Source organism: Melopsittacus undulatus, chromosome 6 (assembly GCF_012275295.1).
Source record: "Melopsittacus undulatus isolate bMelUnd1 chromosome 6, bMelUnd1.mat.Z, whole genome shotgun sequence".
NCBI lineage: Eukaryota > Metazoa > Chordata > Aves > Psittaciformes > Psittaculidae > Melopsittacus > Melopsittacus undulatus.
The window spans coordinates 65,192,006-65,214,934 of NC_047532.1; the positions used below are offsets into that span (position 1 = coordinate 65,192,006).

The 22,929-nt window shown below is 39.9% G+C and overlaps 1 protein-coding gene across 1 annotated transcript in view; it reads right to left on the bottom strand.

Moving 5' to 3' along the window:
* The window catches only part of DPYD (dihydropyrimidine dehydrogenase), a 349,108-nt gene that overhangs the window by 299,369 nt on the left and 26,810 nt on the right, over positions 1-22,929 (bottom strand). The window contains exon 3 of the mRNA XM_034064349.1: positions 117-199. Within this exon, the coding sequence (XP_033920240.1) occupies positions 117-199 (83 nt within the window). The remainder of the gene's footprint in view (positions 1-116; positions 200-22,929) is intronic.

A 22,929-nucleotide genomic window follows, 5' to 3' on the forward strand; every position in this document is an offset into this window, starting at 1 on the left:
AATACCTTAGAGAATAGAGCTGAATGGTGGCAATGAACTCATTTGTTCCCCCAATAATGAAGAATGACTCTTTCTTTACCACATCTGTGACTGTTGCTATGGTGACCCAGACTTACCTCACTGCTTCTCGAAGTGCTCCGCGCTCACTAAGAGTCGTGTGCTTGATGTCATCAAAATTGTTCTCCAGTTGCTCACACTTCTGCAACAGACAGACATATTCACGTGTATATTGTACATTTATTAACAGCATTCAACATCAGGCAGGCAACACTGGTTTGTATCACGGAACCTCAAACGATGCATTCTGGTTTAATTGCAGGAGTCATTAAAAAGACACTGAGAACTCAGAAACAAAGTAAACATGAATCTTATTATATGGTTGTCATGGAAATCATCGTATCAATGTTCCAGGAAAAATGTATAGAATTTTTACTTGGTTTTAGCTTTCAGGAAGGAATTCGTGTTTCCTTTACCAATATGTGAGGCTACAAAGCTGCTATACGCAGACAAGAACAGAAACCAAAATGTGTTGTTTAGAATGCAAATAGAAGCTACCCATTCTGTCCCAAGGAAACAAACCAATCATATTTAATTCCTATTTCATTTTCAAAGCCTAACAAAGATAAGATTACTTATAGACATCTCAACCACTCGAGGTTGAAATCCTGGCTCACCAGGATGTCTAAAAGGAATAAAAAGCCAACAATTTGGAAATCATCGATGAAGCCAAAACTTTGCTATCCGCTATTAATTGTTATTAACTATGTGACTGGTTCCACCCTCCAGAGTGCTCATCTTTTTGGTTTTTCCTGCTTCCACAAAGGCAGTAAAATGGATTCAGAAGACGCTGGCGGGGGGGGGAAGCCAGAAATCTGTGTCTGTGCAAGGCAAGCATGAAACACCAGCAAAACAGTTCTCTGATCAGCGGCATCAGCCAAAGGATTCTTACATTCTCTTGAGCTTCCTCAATACAAGAGACTTTTAGGTTACCCCTGCTCCCTGTAGAACCTATCTCCAATACCAAAACATTCCTCTGGGAGGCATAATTTTGCCATATGGGTGCCAAAGAAGCAGAAGTTGCAAGCAAACAGTTAACTACTGCTAACAACCTTGAAGGCAGGGCTCTCAGGCTCTTTATGCAGAAGCTGTTAAGGAAAAATGTGCACTATTATTTGGTCCTATTGCTTTTTCAGTTTTTTAATATCTGCCTTCATTTTCAAGCCCACATCTTAAAGATAGTTAGAATAAATACAATAAAAGTTATCTCTTGCTATTTCTTTGGTGTATCGATTCTTTATTTGTATAATTACATTCAATTTGAGGCTACAAAAGCACTACTGGGAAGGAAACAGGTATTTGTAAATGACCTAACAGGATATTTGAGCTTGTCCAATTCTCACTTAAGCTATCATTATTTTTAAATAAGATTATAGGCTTTTTAATACAAGGTTTTAATACTTTAACATTACATTTCTGAGCAGGGGAAAAGAACGAAACTACATTTGGAACTCTGCAATCTCTTTTCTCCCTTATAAAAAAGGATGCATGCCTGAGGTACAAGTAGTAAAATCTTACCCCACAGCTAAGCTGGTATTTTCTCTCTGTTTCTGTTGCAATCAGCTGGCCTTTCTATGACAAAACCCTATTCAAAAAACTCAAAGAGATTACACAAGACAGAGAAGCTCTAGAATGAAGTATTTCATTACTTAGTTAAACATACATTGACCCTCAGTTCCAAACTTATACAGGCAGGTCAGTCATTAAATATGCACCCAAAGAAATCCAAATCAACAATACTAACTAAGAGAGAATTCCTGATTCATCAGCACTAAAGTTTATTTGTGTAAACATAAATGAAACTTAACACCCTGCAAGAAAACAGATCAAAACCCCACTATTTAGAACATTGCTTCAAGTTTGGAAAGAAGGAAGCCCATGGAGCAAGGCCATGAGGATGATCAAGGGGCTGGAGCATCTCTTGTATGAAGACATTTGGTACCAACTCCCTGCCATAGGCAGGGACACCTCACACTAGAGCAGCTTGCTCCAAGCCTCTGTGTCCAACCTGGCCTTGAACACTGCCAGGGATGGGGCAGCCACAGCTTCTCTGGGCACCCTGTGCCAGCGCCTCAGCACCCTCACAGGGAAGAGCTTCTGCCTTAGATCTAACCTGAACTTCCCGTTTCAGTGTGAACCCATCACCCCTTGTCCTATAACTACAGTCCCTGATGGAAAGTCCCTCTCCAGCATCCTTGGAGCCCCCTTCAGACACTGGAAGCTGCTCTGAGGTCTCCACGCAGCCTTTTTTTCTCCAGGCTGAACAGCCCTAGTGTTCTTAGCCTGTCTCCATACGGGAGCTGCTCCAGCCCCTGATCATCCTAATGGCCTCCTCTGCACTTGTTCCAACAGCTCCATGTCCTCTTATGTTGAGGACACCAGCACTGCACACAGTGCTGCAAGTGGGGTATCACAAGAGCCGAGTAAAGGGGCAGAATCATCACCTTCAACCTGCTGGTCCTGTTTGAAATATCAAATACAAATAAGCTACAGGTGTATAAATGCCACTTCCTGGGTGTAAGGATTCAGCTTGCGTGCTACATCTGTAGGTCACCTGAGAGGATATCAGTTTATAAGAAATGCAACCAATGTGAAACTATGACCATGATAATACTACAAAAGTGTGTCGGGGAAATGATGAAACTTCAGTAGACTACGACCAGGGTGAGCTTTATACTCTTAAATATTAAATCAGTAGCACCAATTGAGTTCATTCTATTATCCCTGCTACCGAACAGATTAATATCTATGAACACCCTTGCACAGGGCAGTCTGTTCTGGCCCATAGTACTTCCCAGATTTAAGTATAAGGAGCAATTAAACTCCTGGGTGTTTCAGTTTGAACAGAGCTAAAGTGGAAACAACAAAACACAAGCAGTGAGAAAAAAAATGGCTTTGGCGGCTTATTGCCAAGCGATTTTCAGTGGGTATAAAGCCTAGAAGTTTTACCTCTATCTGTCAATGATTATACAGCAATCTGTAAGTTATCCCTGTTGGCAGATTTATAGTGCTGCGTTGATACTAAATATCACCTTTGAGAAGTTCAGGAAGAAAAATAAGTAGAGAGCTGTGATTAGGGGATACAGTCACCATAAGGCAAAATAGCATCATGTGTCAAAAAGCCACAAAAGTCTAAATACTGTTTCTTAAAGGATTTGAACACAAATACTTCGAGGTCTTCAAGTGAATCTAAAAGCAAGAGAGTGAGGAAGAAATTTCATATAGAAATAAATGCCTTATTTATCATATGAGGTCTTAACTAAAACAACACAACTATTTAAAAAGGGAGATGTAGACTTGATATCCACAAATATCTGTGGCATCACAGCATCCTGGTGGAGCATATAATCAGAAATGAGAAAGACAAATGATAAATGGATGCAGATGAAGATCAATGAACAAACTGAAAAGCTTTTCCTCCCATAACCAGAAAAATATGACTTTTTCCCTACTGCAATTTATTCTTGTAATAAAATAAACTGCAAGCTTTGGAAGCAAGGACTACGTGCTCCTAACGCTGTCTTCTCAGTTACGGTAAGTGACAATATTAATAATATCATGATACAGACTTTGGAATAATATTCTAAGAGTCTGAGGAAAGTCAGCAACTACCAAGTCCAAAGTACTCTTACACTTTGATGCTGGCTGAAGTAACAACCTGGCTCACATAACTAGAGAATATAAAGAAAGAATCACTAGTATTAAGTAAAAACCTAGAATTCTGGCCAAAGGGAAGTTCTACTTTTGAAGATACGTCTCTAAACATTCATCAGCTTAGCTTTCTTGTATGTTTCGGTCGTGGATGGGAAAGCCCTCTTTACATGACTCAGCCATTTGAAAAGCTATTCTTCATATTCTGTCTTGCAGTACTGTGTGCAGTGCTGGTGTCCTCAACATGAGACGAACATGGAGCTGGTGGAGCAAATCCAGAGGAGGCAATGAAGATGAGCAGAGCCTGGAGAAGAAAAGGCTGCATGGAGACCTCAGAGCAGCTTCCAGTGTCTGAGGGCACTACAAGGATGCTGGGGAGGGACTCTTCATCAGGGACTGGGGTGATGGGTTCACACTGAAACATGGCAAGTTCAGGTTAGATCAGGCAGAAGACCATAACTCAAACTCACCCACCATCCTGCAATACAGTACTGATAAAAGAGGAGACCCTACTTCCACAGAAATCAACCTTAAATCTTCCAGCCAAACAGCAGTGGGATCACGCTAAGCCATATCCTGCTACTTTAACTCTATCCCAGAATACGTCACAGAAGATTTTCCAAAGTGTTAGCATTACAGATCATCTTAACACACATGTTGAGATAGTTGAGAAATAAAATCTTTTGATCTGACACCAGTGTAAGACCTATTCTAAGGCAGCCTGCATCACTGGAGTAGATCTCTTATCCTATTTGATACACTGCCAAATCAAAAGCCTTACTTAAAATACTGCCTCTCTTCTGGGAAAGAAGTTTGGAGGTAAGTAGGATTGCTGAATTCTTGGAATTCATGGCTTTTGCAGGGTTTTTAAGACATTTTCTTAGAAAGCTTGAGTTTTTTTCCCCAAATATTTATTAAAAAGAGAATCTTACCTTTTTCTGTCAAATGTTCTCCAAGTATTAAACATCAGGGAAGTGCAGCAATGGACAGATGGAACAGCTCTCACCTGTTAGATTTGTATTTACTTGGGCTTAAACACATTTTTCTCCTATTTTCTCCCTTAGAATCCATGAAAAAGGGCCCTACAGAGTATGTTGCATCTTCATTTCTTCATGTTGCTGCAGCCACATCTTTAAAAGTGCACAGTAAATTTACCTGTATGTACACTTCGGGGTGCTTGAAATGAGACAACCTGCTCCAAATTTTGAAGGATGTAGTTATTTCAGCGAGGTTAAGAAGGCAGGCTCCAAAGACACATTGCCAAAACTGGCTACTACAAGTCCCTACGTGCTCTACAGATTCAGCAAGGAAAGCCTCCAATTTTGATTCAAAAAACCCCTCTTCAAGGGATGTCCTACACACACCACAAGGCTGACCACACTGGGTACCTCTTTTGTCTGCCATACTGTAGAAGTAACCTCCTCTAATACAGCTGTAATCAAAAAGCTGACTTCTTCAGAGGACTGTAACACTATAAATACTTTTTCCCACATTGATGCCTTCTTGATGGACAAAACATTAACACCAAACCTGAATGATTTCATTAGCAGAAAACTTTAGGTAGAACTAACTTGTGTTTTCTAAACCTAAAGCAACTTTCTAATAGTCATCTGAACTGTAATATATTGCTGCAAGGATAATTATTAAGGGAAAACACAGCTGACATGTTCTGATTTATGCACACAATCAGAGATGGAGTCCAAGGACTGTGACATAATTATCTTCATGCTAACAATTTTTGTAAATCTCTTGACAGAATTTTAGCTAATTTTAAAATGCCTTCTGAAGATTAGCACTTAAAACTGTTGGGGAAAATAGCACAATTTATTAGCAAGGGTATAATTGTAAACCTTCCAAATACTCATTGTGAATATCATTTAGACAGTAACTCCTGCTTTAGCAGCTGGTATATAAGACTCCAGTTTATGGAATCTTGAAACAACAGAGAGTAGAATCTAATTAAACAGGATTAGATGCCAAAGCAAAATTATTAAAACCAGACTAACAGACAATTGTTATGAATTTGGAATAGCACATCAGCTTTTGATGCGAACTTACAGATCACTCTGCTTTATTCCAATGAAGCTGAAATAGTCTTAGCAGACTTGATTTGGAACAGACTGCCTTTCTACACTGAAACAACACAAAAAGCTAAATTGTTCCATTGATCTTCTCTCACAGACTTAAGCACCCATCTGCTATAGGGTAAAACAGCTTACAAAGACTGTATTTATTCTAATGTTGGCGCTACAACTCATTACAGTTATTCAGTAGCCACTAGCTGTGTTCCATACAGGAAGCCCCTTAAACTAGCTTTATATTGAGCAACTAAACAAAACCAATGCCATTTGCCAAGGGGTTTGATCTAGGAGCATTCCTAAAAGCTAAACGAGAGAACTGTTTGATCCTACCTTTAAGATACAATGACCTACACAACAGCTACCTACTAAAATTCCTCCTTCCCATGTGCTGTGACTCATTCTCAAGGGGTTCTCATTCCAAACAGGGGGAAAGCAGATTAAAACTGGTACCCGAGCAGCTATTCACAAAGGAAAAATAGGTAGTTTTTTAATATGTACACATTCCTAATAGCTGCAGAAAGTATATTGAGCCCTCAGGTATTTACATAACATTTGACAGCATGTCATTCATAATACATGAACATTTGTTATAACTATTTGTTCATTATGTGATACAGCCGCATTGGCCAGACAGGCCTTTTGGAAAATAGAGATATTAATGCATCTAAAATAGCAGACTTCCAGAGCAAAGCAGCTCTAAGTGTTAGCAATCAGATAAAAATCCATAGGAAAACCAATGCAGTAGAACTGTGGGTGGCTGTAATCAATGCCTGATTAGCATAACCATGGTAATCTTTTGTAGGTGTTTTGAGACAAATATTTTTAAGGCACTAAATATAGGGCACATGAAAACTCAAACACAAGTGGCACATTTTCTCTACCAGGAATATATCACCAAAACAGGACTGATACCAGGGATCTCCGATGCATGAGATATTTTCTGCTCGTGAAAGTGTGGGGTTTTTCTTCATTACCAGAAATCCTGTTAATGTAACTGGGAATTCTGAAGTGGAAGCAGCCAATTCTAGATTACTTTCTAACGTTTTCCCAGTTCAAACATCATGCACTTCATCCATAAAGACAGGTCATGATATAAAAGTTAATTACTTGTTAAACATCCATAACACTTTGTTTGGAAGAAAGATCTTCCAGTTTGAGATGGCATTCTGCTAACTTCCTTTTCACGCTGTTTCACGAACGAATTTCAAGTGGCAGATCTGCAACAGCCTTCATGTTCACATAAGGGTATGGTATCTTGCTTGCATTCAACCTGCTGTTGTCACAGCAGATGCGGACACCACGTGTTTTGGCACTGAATAACACATCCGATAGTAGTGATACAGGGAGGATGAGGAAAGACATTCTGAATGGACCAAGCATGCACACAAAGGAGAGCAGACCAAAGAATTCCAAGGAATAGGATGAAAAGCTACAAAAGATATGCAAGACAGCAGAGGCATAGCTGGAAATAATAAAGGAGCAGAGAATGCAGGTGATGCCGCCAGGCAGGACATTTTACAATGCTCCTCCCCTAATAACAGCTTGAGAAGAAAATGCTGAGAACAAAAAGGAAGGAAAACCCTTGCCTCTCCCGGGTTTTTCCTTCTCTTCCTGGAATAAATACTCAACTTGATCAGGAGATGAATGAGAGGACTTGGCAACAAGCTACTGGTTCCTCTGCATCTGCAGGGATACTTCAAGACTGCTTCCCTGTACAGGGCTCTCTAGCAGGGAACAATACACACCATCTCTTAGAATATGACAAGCTTTGTCTAGATACTACTTCTCTTTTAATGTAATCCTGCTTTTTTCCTATTAGAGAGCCTGAGCATGACACGAGAGCTTTGACAATAGTTCAAAAAGATCCTGTCTGGGACCCATTCTAAATGGTTGAAGCCTTCAATTCTCCACTGCTCCTAGCATAAATTTACAATTGAACTGTTTAAGGCCATCAAGTCTAAGTAAAGAGACACAGGCTCTACATGGAAGTTCTAAATATACTGTTTTCACTTGACAGGGAAAATACAACTAAGTAAAAGATTAGCAAGAAAAGCGAATATCCCAAATGCTATACCCTCTCCCCTCCCAGTACTTTCCCATACCTCAACCTACCTTGCTTTTCCCTTGGGATTCTTTACTCTGCTTAGGCAAATACTTCTCTGACTCACTGAGATTAAATAGAATGAGAGTATGCAGGTAAAGATCAGACTCATACTGAGAATTAACATTTACAGAGCTCATAACTTGGAAAAAAAGGAAGAATCTTTAAAATGCAGGTAGAACTGTACTCCTAAGGAACAGATTATGCTTTTGACCTTCAACAAAGAGCATAAGAAAAAACACATGCCCAAAAGCCTCTTTTTTTTTTTTTTAGAAGACCAAGAATTTAAGGAATTAACCCCATATATTTGAGAGTACCAACTTACAGGATCCCTCTTATTTTTCAAGCGTTGCTAAAGAACTGGTCAAAGAGACACTGAACACGAGCCACTTCAGTGTGAGCCTGTAGCCCAGAACCCCCCATATGCTGGACTGCACCAACAGGAGCTTGAGCAGAAGTCGAGGGAGGGGACCCTGCCCCTCTTCTCTGTTCTGGTGAAACCCCACTTGCAGCACTGTGTGCAGTGCTGGTGACCTCAACATGAGCAGGACATGGAGCTGTTGGAGCAAGTCCACAGAGGAGGCCACGAGGATGATCAGGGACTGGAGCAGCTCCCCTACGGAGACAGGCTGAGAACACTGGGGCTGTTCAGCCTGGAGAAGAGAAGCTGCGTGAAGACCTCAGAGCAGCTTCCAGTGTCTGAAGGGGGCTCCAAGGATGCTGGAGAGGGACTCTTCATCAGGGACTGCAGGGACAGGAGAAGGGGTGATGGGTTCAAACTGAAACAGGGGAAGTTCAGATCAGATCTAAGGCAGAAGCTCTTCCCTGTGAGGGTGCTGAGGCGCTGGCACAGGGTGCCCAGAGAAGCTGTGGCTGCCCCATCCCTGGCAGTGTTCAAGGCCAGGTTGGACACAGGGGCTTGGAGCAACCTCCTCTAGTGTGAGGTGTCCCTGCCCATGGCAGGGGTTGGAAGTGGATGATCTCAAGGTCCCTTCCAATCCAAACCAGTCTGGAATTCTGTGATTCTAATCATTAAATGTAAGAGCTCTTCAAAAACTACAGTTCAAATGCTTAAAACCCATCCTGAAACAATCCAGTCCAGTGCTACACAGAGGAATAAATGCAATATGTAGCAGGCTTGCTTCCTCAGCCAAGACGCCACCACCTCTCATCTCTTATGAGGCAGCATTGTTCCTCAAAAGTGCCACAACAAAACACTTTCTTTCATAGTTATGTGTGGTTTTGGCTGGGACAGACTTTATAGTAGCTGGATACAGCCACTGTTTGGATTCATGCTGAAAACAGTGCTAGTAATTCAGAACTTACACATAGCCAAGGCTTATCTCCCTCTCACCCCACCACCAAGCAGGCTGGGAGTGCACAAGAAGTTGGGAGGGGACAAAGCTGACCCCTATGGACCAAAGGGATATTCCAGACTGTATGGAATCATGCTTGGCTTATAAAGCTGGGGGAAAAAGGAGGAAAGAAGGGGGACATTGACTGTGCCTGCAAGTATTCACACACCATGCAGATGAGGTCCTCAGTTCCATGGGTTACTGGTGGCCTTGGCAGTGCTAGGGAACATTTGCATTTGACGAGCTTAAAAGTCTTTTCTAAGATGGTTGATTCCATGATTTTTTGACTCAGTGATGGCATCTGCCTTCCCAAGTAACCGTTATGTGTGATGAAGCCCTGCTGTCCTGGTAATGGCTGAACACCTGCCTGGTGATGGGAATTATGAATGAATTTCTGATTTGCTTTTCTTGTGTGAGGCTTTTGCTTTACCTATTAAACTGTCTTTAACTCAACCCACCAGTTTTCACACTTTTACCCTTCCAATTCTCTCCCACATCCCACTGGGTAGGGGTAGTGAGTGAGCAGCTGTCTGGTAGTTAGCTGCTGGCTGGGGTGAAAGCATGACAGCAAGGTCCTACCAAGGTCCTCTCCTCATCTTACAGATCATGTCTTCCTATTGGCAGTTACAGAAACACATGCACCAGCTAAACCACATTCCATGTGCTGCTTACTAAGTTGTGTTCCCTTGATTCTGTCATCTAAAAGACTTATATAAAATAGTCTGTAAGTCTTCTGGAAAGAGCTTGAAAAGATGCTAAATACAAGGCCAAGGAACTGGTGACAGCACCAAGGGACTAGATTAGGAACAGAGAACTCTGTATCTTCTATGACTTCTGGGCTCCAAGTTAACCAATGTCCTGCAGAAGGGGTAGGAAAAATCTTATCCTCTGCTTAGCTTAGCAGAAGAAAACAGTGACAGCTCTGCATGAAGAACACTTCGGTGTCTGTGGGTGATGATATTTCTTGCTGTAACCATATGTGGTTATATGTCACTATGCTCACTAGCCAAATCTTCATAAAGGATTATCCTTCCTCCACTTTTGTTTGCAAAAAACACCCCTAAAATAATGCCACATAAAGTATTATCAAGATACCATCCTCTGACTCTGTGAATTACCAAGAAAAGGGAAGATGTAATTCTACTCTGGCTTCCCTAAAAATCAGTGCCCCAGCATACAGGATGACTCAGATAGCAATGAAACAAATTTCCTCATGTGACAGCTGAGGGTACTTACCACAGACAAAGTCAAATATTAAATTGAGACTAGATTTCCCCAGAGGGATAACTGGAAATATTAAGTTTGCTCGAGAACCATCTACCCGAGTCAAAGGAATAAGAATTAGGAAAAAGGCTGCAGCCAGTAGAGCACAACCAGTGTAGGGAGAGCCTGGTGCAGTTGTGTTACATGTCAGCACTTTGTATCAGAGTTTCCATCGCTATCATTCCACAGACCAAAACATGAGGAATGATTTGACTTAAAGCGATCTGAAGCTCATTCATAAACTATGAACACCACATGCAACAAAACTGTACCTCAGGTCCTCTGTTTTAAGCTATACAGTGAAATGACCATAGCTGACAGAAGGACAGGTCAGGAGAAGAACATGAGTGAGTTATCAATTCACATATCTGAAAACAAACTAGACTCCTCTGCTTCCATTATCTTTGAGATTCAAAAGATGTGTCCCTGTACTGAGATGTTCACGAAAGCCAAGGTTTTAAATACATTTTATATTAACTGTTGCCTAAAATAGCGAAATCAGAGGAAAGCTTACTTTTTATCTTATGGTCTTTTCAAATAGCATAAAGAAAAACAAATAGTGAAAAGACTATAACATTTCTACACATTCTTTATTATGCTCACCACTGACTGGTATCTGAAACCTTCCTGTAACAATACAGTGTCCATATACAGAAAGACAGTGACCTCAGATTGTAATATCTACCAAGTCAGAAGAAACAAATGGAAGCACAAAAAAACCCACAAAAAATACAGAAAGCATTTATTTGAATGTACAAGAACCCCTAAATTTCATTTGGAGCCTCAAAGCCAAAACTATTCAACAGTCAACACTAAGCATTTTTAAATACCCTGCATCAAGCCAAGTTCATCAAAATGAAATCTTACACTCATTGCTAAGGAGGTGGAAAGTCAAGTCTTGGGCAAAGAGGGGGAAACAACAAAGCAGGACAGTACAAACACTGTGACTTTGACATATTTTCTCCCTATCAAAGAATATTAAGGAAATCAGACGTATAGGGCTTGATCTTTAAGGTCCCTTCCAAGTCAAAACATTCTATGATTCTATGATGACAAGAACTGCAGATCCTACAAAGTTCTCACCATCTGTTGTGTCAACTATTTACAGACACACAGACATAATCAAAACCAATGGAAAACTGCTGAAATCAGTGTCATTTTCTTTGGATAAGATTCCGTGCATGTTTAGTTAGCTTGAGAATCTCCCAGTGCAAATTAAAGGGAATAAACGGTATCAGTTTCTTTTCTGTAAGAAATTCCACAAAGGAAAAACTTCTTACCCACAGAAATGAGCAGGGTTTATGTTTAGCTATATTTGTCAGCAGGGAATTCAGAACTTCTTTTCACATTGAACATTAGAAAGAGTATTAAAATGCTGCTGTAACACTGTTTATTCACATGCAGCTTGAAAACAACATCCAGGATAAATACATAGCCTCAGGTCTCAGCTCTATTTACCACCTCAGAGAGAAAAGCATCTAACAGCCCAATACCTCAGTATGGCACTATGCACTCTTCCAGTTCTGTGACCCATTTACTGTTTACTTTGGAAGGTTGTTACACCTTTGGAAGCTTTCATGTCTCATCCTGAATAGCCTTATTCTCCCAAAACCATGTGGCCTACCTTCAGACAGCTCAGACTGCTGGATTCCCCTTCTTGTCAGGCTCAAAAATTGCCATGTTCAAGCTGAGAGGAGCAATGCATGCCCCAAAGCACTAATGGAGCACCCTGCCAGCAATGCCCAAACAAGCAGGACAAAGAGAGCCAAGATTCACCACAAGAAAAGCATGATGCAAGGTTCCTCGGTATGAGCTCGTCTTAGCACTCCTCGGAGGAGTCTAGTTCAGGTCCCACAACCAGTGCTCCTCAAGACATCTGGGTAGACAGCATGGTTCCTGAGCTAATACATTGTGTCTTTCAGCAGGGCTGGCTCCATCACAGCATTTTCCTCACATGGCTGCGCTATTGTCAGATCTAGAAGTGGCTCCAACTATTGCAAGTGAAGGGCTTTTAATTCCCAGAACACTGCACAGGAAATCCCTGCCCCTGCTTAATATGTTGAACTATGAACAACTATCTCTCTGCTAACAGAGCTTAACCAAGTACCTTCAGTAAAGGGATTCACATGTTCACAAACCATGTAGATGAGGCCCTTAGTGACATGGTTTGGTGGTGGCCTTGGCAGTGCTGGGGAATGGTTGGACTTGATGATCTTAAAGCTCTTTTCCAATCTAAACAATTCTAGATTCTAAGATTTTACATTAAAATGCAATAACCTAGTTTTGTAAATGCTATTCGAACAAAATACACACTAAATATTTCCTAACACAAAAATTCTTGATTTAATTTATTTGTACTCTCTGGAAAACATATTGGACATACTCATCAGTCCCCAGCCCGAGTGTCACTGCTATTTTTGCGTGTGTGCCAACAGAGGAATAGGAAAGAATACGGTAGCCGCAAAGCAGAAAGAAACCAAGATGGTTACTCTTTTAACACAATTACCAAATTTCACCTTTTTCTTCTCACAGGTGTTTTTATCTCCAACTTTTAATCCTTATTATTATGCAGCAGTTTTCCTGTTTCCCCTATTGAGTTTTCAATGTTTCATTTTTTGTTCCATAGTGGCTACCTCCCCTTTTCCTTTCTTTCTCTCTTTATAACTTGGTTTTTCCCCTCTCCTGTTCTTTTTCCCAATGTCTGTTTACTTCCCCCTTTTAATCCTTACTAATTATTTCATGTCTCTTGGCCTGTTTCATTATGTGGCTTTTCCTTTCTTATTTGTCTTATATCGCATTCCATTATCCCCCTCCTGCAGCTCTCTGATTCCTGTGTGCTTGCTTAACTATTACCCAAATGGCTCCAAGCAGGACACACTCCTACTGAAGAATAAATAAATTAAAAGGAAAATACTATCTGTGGCCATGAGGTGTTGCTTAGCAACACCCTGCACCTCACCACAGCTTTCCTGGTGGCAATACAGCTTTCTCGACTTATTGCTCCCAATGTATGCAAGATCCTTCCCGCATTGTTTGTCCACTCACCAGCAAATAAATGCAGAGGAAAACAGAAACGAGAAAGGAAAACTCCAGAGAAAGCACCAACAACGGGACTTAGGCTTCCAGCATAAGAAATAGCCACATCCTATGATAATGCACTGCCTGCTTGTCTCTCATGCACACTAAAATACACACAGCTTAACTGTTCACTACTGTTACAGCCTTTGAGAAAGAGAATGTAAGTGATGTTTCTTATGCAACTAAAATGTGTGTTAAATACACCCAACTATGACATAGCTACTATGTACTGGGATTCACTGGCTTCTTATGCTCTTGCAAAGTTGCTTCTAAAAGCTTTACACCAAAGAATCACAGAATGGTTTGGGTTGGAAAGGACCTTCAAAGCTCATCTTGTCCAACCCCCTGCAATGAGCAACTTCAACCAGAGCAGGCCGCCCAGAACCACATCCAGCCTGGCCTGGAATGTCCCCAGGGATGGGGCATCCACCACCTCTCTGAGCAACCTCTGCCAGGGTTTCACCACCCTCACTGTAAAGAATTTCTTCCTCACATCCAGCCTGAATCTCCCTCTGTCAGCTTAAACCCATCAAGCCTCATCCTGTTGCAACAGGCAAAAGTCTCTCTAGATCTTTCTTATAGGCCCCTTTTAAGAGCTGAAAGGCTGCAATACAAAGAAAAGACAGTAGGTAGCCTCCAGAGTGTGTAAAGTAACAAAAACTGTCCAAGCATTGTCAAAAATGCAGCAGAATTATCAAGGAAGAGAACTGAGTGTGTGTGTTCCTGAATCTCAGCGACCCAAGTTTAAGAGATTTGCAATATCTGTTTTTTTCTAATTACTTCAGATGTGACAGAAGTGAAAGCAAAGCTCTCCCCACACACACACACTACTTGCAAAACAAGTTTGCTGGACTCCATCTTCAACAGTAACAAACAAATGCTCATGAGGTCTAGACTTCACAAAGTATTGCTAATTCAGCATTAGCCAGACTGAGCTTCCAGAAGACAGGTATTAAGATAGGTTCCCTGACAGGCCTTTTCTTATTCCACAGCTCCTTCCAACAGGCAATGGCAACTTCTGAGAAACAAAAGTCTTTTTAATTTGGGGACGAAAAGAATGCTTATCTAAGGGCCTAAAGCTTTAAGAATATTAGGAAAGGGAGCCAAGAAACAGCAATGCTACCTAATATTAAATAGCTACATAATTAAGCTAAAGACAACCTGTGGCGAAGCTCTACAGAATGGAGAACATGTTCAGTTAACATGTTATCTTCCTGAAGAGCATAAAAAACAGCATTATTACTTGTTAATGTTTCATCTAGCTGAATCAGCCTTAAAGCAACAGGATGTCTGCACAGCGGTGCAAGTAGCAAGTGAAAAGAACACCCATCAGAGCACAAACCTTAAAAAAATATTTAAGAGCATCAAGCTGCATCTATCAGCTACAGATTGTCACAGAGCAATGAGAAACCACAAATGATCCAGACAGGCAATTAAAATTACCTATTAATTAATATTAACATCTTATAATTAATTTATATTGATAAAAAAATATTCAGGTATATTATCCCTGTTTATTAACCTCATTCCCACAGCCATGTTTGTGGAAATTAAAGGCCAAAGAGCCGGCTGGAGAACATAGCAGAACCAACTGATGATACAGGCCACCACAAAACAAACACAGGCCTTGCAAAGTCAGGCACTTCAATTCAAAACTTCAATTCAATTCAAAATGTTTGCTGTTGCAAATCCTAATTTGGCCCCTTCACACATATACAGCAGAACACCATGACAGGGTGTTTTAATGATATGATCATATGCTATTTGACACAGAAGTGAATCAGAAGACAGTGCTCACCTAATCAACAGTCTTTCAACATTCACTTTTAGTGTTAAGCCTTATTTACTGCACACTACTCAAAACCTTACTTGAAGGCAGAACTGGTTTTCTCCATGACCATTTTAATAACAATCCGCACTACAGCATCTGAAGTCATTAAAAAGCAATTTATTCTACATACTCTAAATATCCCCTTTAAACAGGTAGCAATCGGCACAGAAAGTCTATGGAATCACTGAGTATGCGATGTCAGACACCTATGGCCCAAAACACTGAAGTATATAGGACACTGGAAGTGACAACTTGGATGATCAGTTACTCTCTTGCTTTCACATTCAGATCTTCTCATCCAGGTGATGGAACCACCACCCTCTGATCAGCTGGTATTCCTAAATCATCTTCTCATTCCCTAATTCCAACCATTCTCCAATGCCCAGCTTATTCTCTAATTCCAATCATTCAGATCCTAGTCATTCCTACTCTCAGCCCTTGGCTGTACAGCCTCCTAACTGCACTGTTAAACTGATGCTTACCTTTTTTTTCACTCTAAACTTCAGTGTCACACAGTTCCTTATGATGTTCTAGTTTCTTCTGTATTGACAAGGCCTGTCGACTTTCCTGTAACATGCTCCTAATATTTATGTCAAGCTCATTAATGAAAATGAATGAATCTGAAGCTTGATCCTCCAAGAAGCTCTGCTCAAAGCCCAAAAGCTCTTTTCGAAGCACTACTAACTCATTTCATTTATAGCCAGTCCCTTATCCATGTTACTATTCCAATCTAAGCAGATGATACTTCATTAATCAGCAACAAAACAAGTGTAGTCAGTGTGTCATGATCTGTCCCTAACTATAAAGGCCAATACGTCTTATTCCATTTTATACCGTTGTTAACGCATGTAGTAAATCTGTGCCTTGAACTTTAAAAACCAAAGTTTTGCAAGTTGCCCATCAATTCTCCATCTTTCAACATACAAAACCTGCACCTTTAATCAAGTACCGCAACAGACAGCTTGTTTTACTCCTAGGCCTGTAATTTCACGTGTGATACTGTTATGGACATTTTCCTGTTCTTTTCACTTCAACCCTCAAAATGTTCTTTTGGGCCTGTCCGGGGTAATTTCCATTTTCACCTCTTGGTTTACTCCTATTTCACTGAAACCAGGGCAATGATTTACAAGGTTTTTAGACAATACCTGGGGTGTTTAATCCTATCTTCACAATGACTTTCTTTTTCTTTCTTTTAATCTAGACAGCTTAAGAACCTTTCACTATTTGTTTTATATAGCTGAATAATCTTCTACTATTTGTTTCAATTTCTTTCATCAGGTGTGGCTCAACTTGACTTTTGAACATTCTCACTTCTCCCTTTGTACTTCCTGCTTTACCCATCAATCCTGTTTCTTTCAATTCCTTATGTGTTACCCTCATATTCTTAATATTCTTTCTGAAGTTGTTCTCCAGTTCATTCTGAAACTCTTCTTTACAAGCCAGGATGCAAATTCCAAATAAATTCTGTCTATCTGAATTAATACAATCTCCTCAAAATCCACATCTTGGAGCTGTTCAGATATCTAAAGAGTTTCCTTAACTTCTGGGTTTGTCTTATAAAATCATAACCTAAATTTTGGTAATTCTTGTATGGAATTTCTATTAGGTTAATAAAAAAAGCTTGATAACATTATATTCTGTGATTATCTATTTTACGACTTCCCCCATTTGGTAAATTTAAGGCTAAAGCCCATTCCGCTTGATGCCTGACTTAGAAAAAACTGATACTCTGCACAACTTTATGTTAGTGTTCCTGGTTTAATGACTAACTAACAAAGGTTGTCAGTTATCACATCAAAGAATACTTGCACCCTACCATTATTAGGATCTGTGGCTTTCAGGCTGTACACAGAAAGACAAAGTGTCCTACAATCACTTTCCAAACACTACAATCCATTCCAATATAGAAAGTTGTGGGGGTACCAGAATGAGGATGGTGAGCTTCCTAAAATATCATTTCATCAGACTTGGGGATCAGGGTAGACTGGAAATCAAAATCATAAAAGCAGGGAAACTCTGACACATCTGTAAGTATGTACATTTCTAAGTATAAATGAAGAGCACAACCACTGTAGGAATAAAATCAGAAAGCTAAGGCACCAAGCAAATTTTAATAGCAAGGAAGAGAAAAAAGAAGAAACAGTTCTATATATGTGAGAAGTAAGAACAAATAACTAAGAAGAAAACAAGTCTGAGGGTTGGAACTGGATGACCTTAAGGTCCTTTCCAAGCCAAACCATTCTATGATTCTAGAAGAACAGGTTATGTATAGGAAAGGAAGGGAAATCACAAATGAGGCAGAGTGAAATGACTTCCTCACAGCCTTCCTTGCTCTCTTTATGAAGATGCCATGGTATAGCCATAACTATTACTAAAAGTCCTGGGTTTAGTAATTATTTTTATAGAATTGCAGGCTTGCGTATGGGAAAAAAAAAGAAGTTTGGGAATATTTTTATAAGCCAGATGAAGTTCATAAATCACTGAGTCAACAAGGAACTAACGGAAGCAATTCATGGACCACTATCAATTGCACTCAAAGTCTCAGAGGCCTTGGGGTTCCAAAAGGCCAGACAAGACAGACAGAATGCTTCCCTTTACAGAAAAAGGGAGTGAAAATAGCAATTATAGCCCCTAACAAAGAAAATAGAGTTCATTGATTAAAAATGATAATGTGACCAGAGAAAAGCCAACATGGGCATGAAAAAACAAAACTAAATCAATCTGATTTTCTACCCTGAAGAGGATAAATGAAATCTTGAATAAGTGCTAGGTGTGACAAATTTCAAATAAGAACTGTATAAGTATTCCCCAGCACATTTTCAGAAGCCAATTAAAAAGGTAGTCTAGATAAAATAAATATCCAGATGCTTCCTGATTCACTCAGGACTCCAGTGAATTAGACAGAATGTACTAACAGTTTCTACCAACATCATGTTTGCTGGAATAAGGGAAACAGGGAAGGAGGAGATATTAAACACTTTCAAAGGTAAGAATTCAAAAATCAAAGCCCACTGAAGGGTCAGAATTTAGGCCTAGATTCACTACCAAACAATCCAACACCCTTTCAGAAGGAACGGCACATTGCAGGATAGTTACATGTGTGAAGCAAAGAAATTATTTCATTCTCCTTGGTACTAAGCTAGGTCCCAGATGAAAATCGTGTCATTTTTCAGCATCACGATTAGAGAAAGAGGCAGAAAACAAAAATCCAAAGAAAAGCAGCAGAATAACAGCTTCTGAAAATATGACCAGCAAAGAGTTGAAGGAAAAGAGAGAACTGGAAAGATCTCAAACAGGAATCTCCTAATCCAACAGATTTTATACCAAGAGGGGGGCATCATCTATTTTTCAAGTAACAGAAGGACAAGATGGCAACTTGGTCTTCAACAATTAAAAGATAGTCCATTTTAGGCAAAACTTGCTGTTGCATTGATTAAATAAGAATGAGAAGGCTCCATCATCATATGCCTTTAGAACTGGGCTCTACAGCTATCTGTCAAAAAACATCTGGCTATATTTCATTCTGTCCCCATCTAGAAATTCCCTCACTATCCCTCCCAAACCTACATTTTTATGATTCTGTGATTAGACTGATTTCTATTTACAGCCACAGGCAAATTTAAACCTGCTGTGTGAGACTCCATAGCATATTCTGAGCACACTAGAAGTGAGTTTATTACCCTTCTGTACAGTGATTTTGATCCATAAAGGGTCAGCTATACCCTTTCTATCTTCTACCCCTCTTCCACATTATTAACATAAAATGCTTTACCTTTAGGCTTGTCTGTCCTGAATAGTGCATATCCTTTAAGATAACTATATAGGTAGTCATCTGGATGTTTCTTAATTTGTTTGCTTGATTCAGCAATGTTAGTAACGTTCCTCTCACATGGTATGTGAGCAAGAAATGGTCAACTTTACAGAAAAACACAAAAAGCCACGCATTACAACTTGATTTTCAAATGGAAAGCGCATGGTAGGATCTTCAGCTCTATAAAGCAAACCTCTTCCACTTCAGCTAGCATTATTTGGTTGTGGTCCTGTTCTCAGTATTAGAGAGGAACAGAAAGTGCTGCTGAGTGACTGTTTCAGAAACTTGTTGTACAAACAGGACTGACTGGAGATGGATTAAATGCCTGCAGAAAACACATACAAGCTTTCTGAAGACAGATTTAGCATACAGTCAGAAAAACTAAGAGGGAATATGCCTCCATATGGCAACACCACAGCTCCAGAGACTGGACCAGCCACGAGTCCCCATTTCATCAATATGATGCACACATGGTAGAGGGAAGGTTCTTACACCAAGGAGTAGCTAAATCTTTGCAGAGTGAAGAATCCCCAAAGCGTTATCCCCAGTAATGGATGGGATGCTACATTTTTTTTCCACAGTATATTGAAACAATGTATCAGTTTATAAAACAAAAAAGAAATCATTATTAAGGTCTCAAATCATTCCCGAGATGCACCACCAAAAATGCAGGAGTTCCTGAAACCAGGACACTACTGCAAGCGAAGTCTACTGACCACTGTAAGCAAAAGAGCAGTGGGTGATGAGTTAGTTAACATTTTCCACCTGAGGACTTTATATCATGTTAAAAATGAAACAGAAACTGGTCAAGATAAGGTTTTGAAAGCTTCTGGATAGTTCTGTTGTACCAACACACATTTTCAATCCCCATCCTTGCTTCAAAGTATAAGGATGCTAGTGGGGTTTTAAACATAATGCGATCAGAATCGGTTAAAAGCTCACACTTCAGGTTGCCTGCCAGCTCTGCTAATTCCTACTTAAAATCAAGTGAGTTTTTGATATGCATATATGATTGATTTTTTATTATGCATAAAAGAATTGTAGTGACAGGACAAGGGGTAACAGGTTGAAACTTAAACAGCAGAGGTTTCGATTGGATATAAGGAAGAAATTCTTTACTATTAGGGTGGTGAGGCACTGGAATGGGTTGCTCAGGGAGGTTGTGAATGCTCCATCCCTGGCAGTGTTCAAGACCAGGTTGGATGAATCCTTGAGTGATATGGTTTAGTGTGAGATGTGTCTGCCCATGGCAGGGGGGGTGGAACTAGATGATCTTAAGGTCCTTTTCAACCCTAACTATTCTATGATTCTATGATTCTAGAATTGATGGACTGGCACTAGGCAAATTTTTGTCCAAATATATGGCAAAGTTGTAGGCAAACTACAAGCAGGCTCTTGCAATGAACACTTCACTGCAACTTAATATTGGACAGTGCTACCAGCCCTGCTTAAAATAGAGCATTCAGCAAGCTATCCTACCTCCTTCATGCTAAAACTGGTCTCTCAGCTCCTTTTACTTCCATTTAGCAGAGGTCTTCCAGGACTTAGTATAAATAGATCTGAAGTAAGTAGTTACTAGCAGCTAACAATAGCACAGGTTTTTCCAAGTAAGGATGTTCAAAGACTTGAAATTGCTCAGCCTAAAGCTCATCATCATTTTTTATTTGAGAGATTTCTAAACAAAACAGAGATGGTGCTTTCACTAATACAAGAAGGAAGTCTAGGAGAGGAAAGAGCAAAAAGAGCAACGCTGGTTTCAGTAGAGGGGCTGAAAAGGGGGAAGCTAGTATTGGGATTTATTCTGTTTTCCAAAACACCAACGCAAGAAGGCACCTTCATTCAATAACCACAGGAAAGTGCACATGCAGATATCTACATGGAAAAGAATGAAAGGCTAAGCAGAAGATGAAAGTTAGCAATGAAGATGGTTCCTACTCCTATCTCTACTTTCTGATCTGTGCAGCTTTAATGAAGGGGAATGAGTTGATCAGACATACCCAGAATTCAGCATCTGCAGCAGCCAAGTGTTTACATTTTGTCATATATGCTTGTGTAAAACCAAATGATTGGCAAGCCTGAGACACGCTTCAGCTGGGAAATGCTGAAGATCAGAAATACACCTGGAATTAAAAATCCTTGCTAAGCGCTGCTCTATAAGAAAGGGAATCACCTAACATCAAATTTGAAGGACACCAAACCTCAAGAACTCCGAACAGAGGAAGCAAAGAGGCCAGAAGTGGATTTGCACAGCACTCCAGAAGAGCCACAAGGTAAGAAGAAACCTTTTGCAGAGAACTAAGACAGGATTTGGCATAACTCGCCATCAGCTAGGATTCACAATGTGATACACAGAAAACATGCATAAAAGCACTACTTTGTACCAGCCAGGCAAATTAGGAGCTATTGAGATACTCTAATGAAATCACCTTAAGACATTGAAACTGAAATAAAACAGAAAATTCCAGGATTAGAATATACATTCCTTAGAGACATGGAAGTGATGTCATATATAAACATGTAAACCACTTTATTCCAGTAAAACTGTTATAAATGCCAGCATATGGTATCGATATGAGCAAATGCAGAGTAATTAGTTAACCTAAAAAATGCATGAGTAGGAATTTGACTGCTAAATGATTAAACTGGTACATTTTAAAACGTGTATTAATATTTAATTATTGACACTGAGGAAAAAGAAAATCTCACTGTTACTTCGCAACTCTTTCTGATACTCAGCAACCCATGTATTATTCATATGAAGACTTTGCACATATACAGCCAATCGACAGTTAAAAGAATCATTATCAGTAGATTCCCTTATCACCTCAATAGATCCTAATGAAGTATTTGCCATGTTTGGGAATCAGAGCTGAAGAAACCAGGCTGGCCATGATGAATCCAGTGCAGCCAGAGCACACATCAGTTCAAAGAATCAGATGTCAAAGTGCTCCCTCTAATGTCCCTTAATCATCACACCAATTAGTGACTGAATAGTGATGTGATTAAAAAGACTGCTGCTATCCTATACCTATTCAGAGTAGCAGAATTCTACATATGTTCTACCAATTAATGTTTGAATACAGCAGCGATTAGAGAGACATCTGCTATTGTGTATCCAATCAGCAAAGAGCTCAACTCCCATATTCATCTGCAGTGAAGACAAAACTAAATATTTGCAAAGGTAAACTATACGTTTGGATTCTGAAGATAATTGAGTTGATTCCCCTTAATGAGTGTTCTCTGCTTTACAATGTTGAGGCTTCTTTCTCATTTATAAATATCTAATGTTATCATCAAGACATGTCTAGAAAGGGCCACATTATTCCCTGAAAAAAAACATTTCTTCATGAAGGTTTCTGATTTCAGGCCTTAGGTGAACTGGGTTTCAGATCTACTTCTTTGAAATTGGCACTATTTCTGCTTCAATCAGTTATTTGTGACCTGCTAACTGTGAGATATGGGAATGGGCACAAAAATCACGTGGCATTTTTCCATGTCACTGGAAGGCAACACTTAGACTTATTATTAGTCTAAGCATTAGACTATATATGCCTTAGACTAATTATAGGTGAGGAAGAATCACCTTATTTACAGGTTTTTCTATGTAAGCTTGGACAATTGTACAACAACAGGTACTTCCCGATGTTCATACAGAATAGTGACAGCCATCGCAGTACTATCAAAGTGGAAAGCCATCTGAA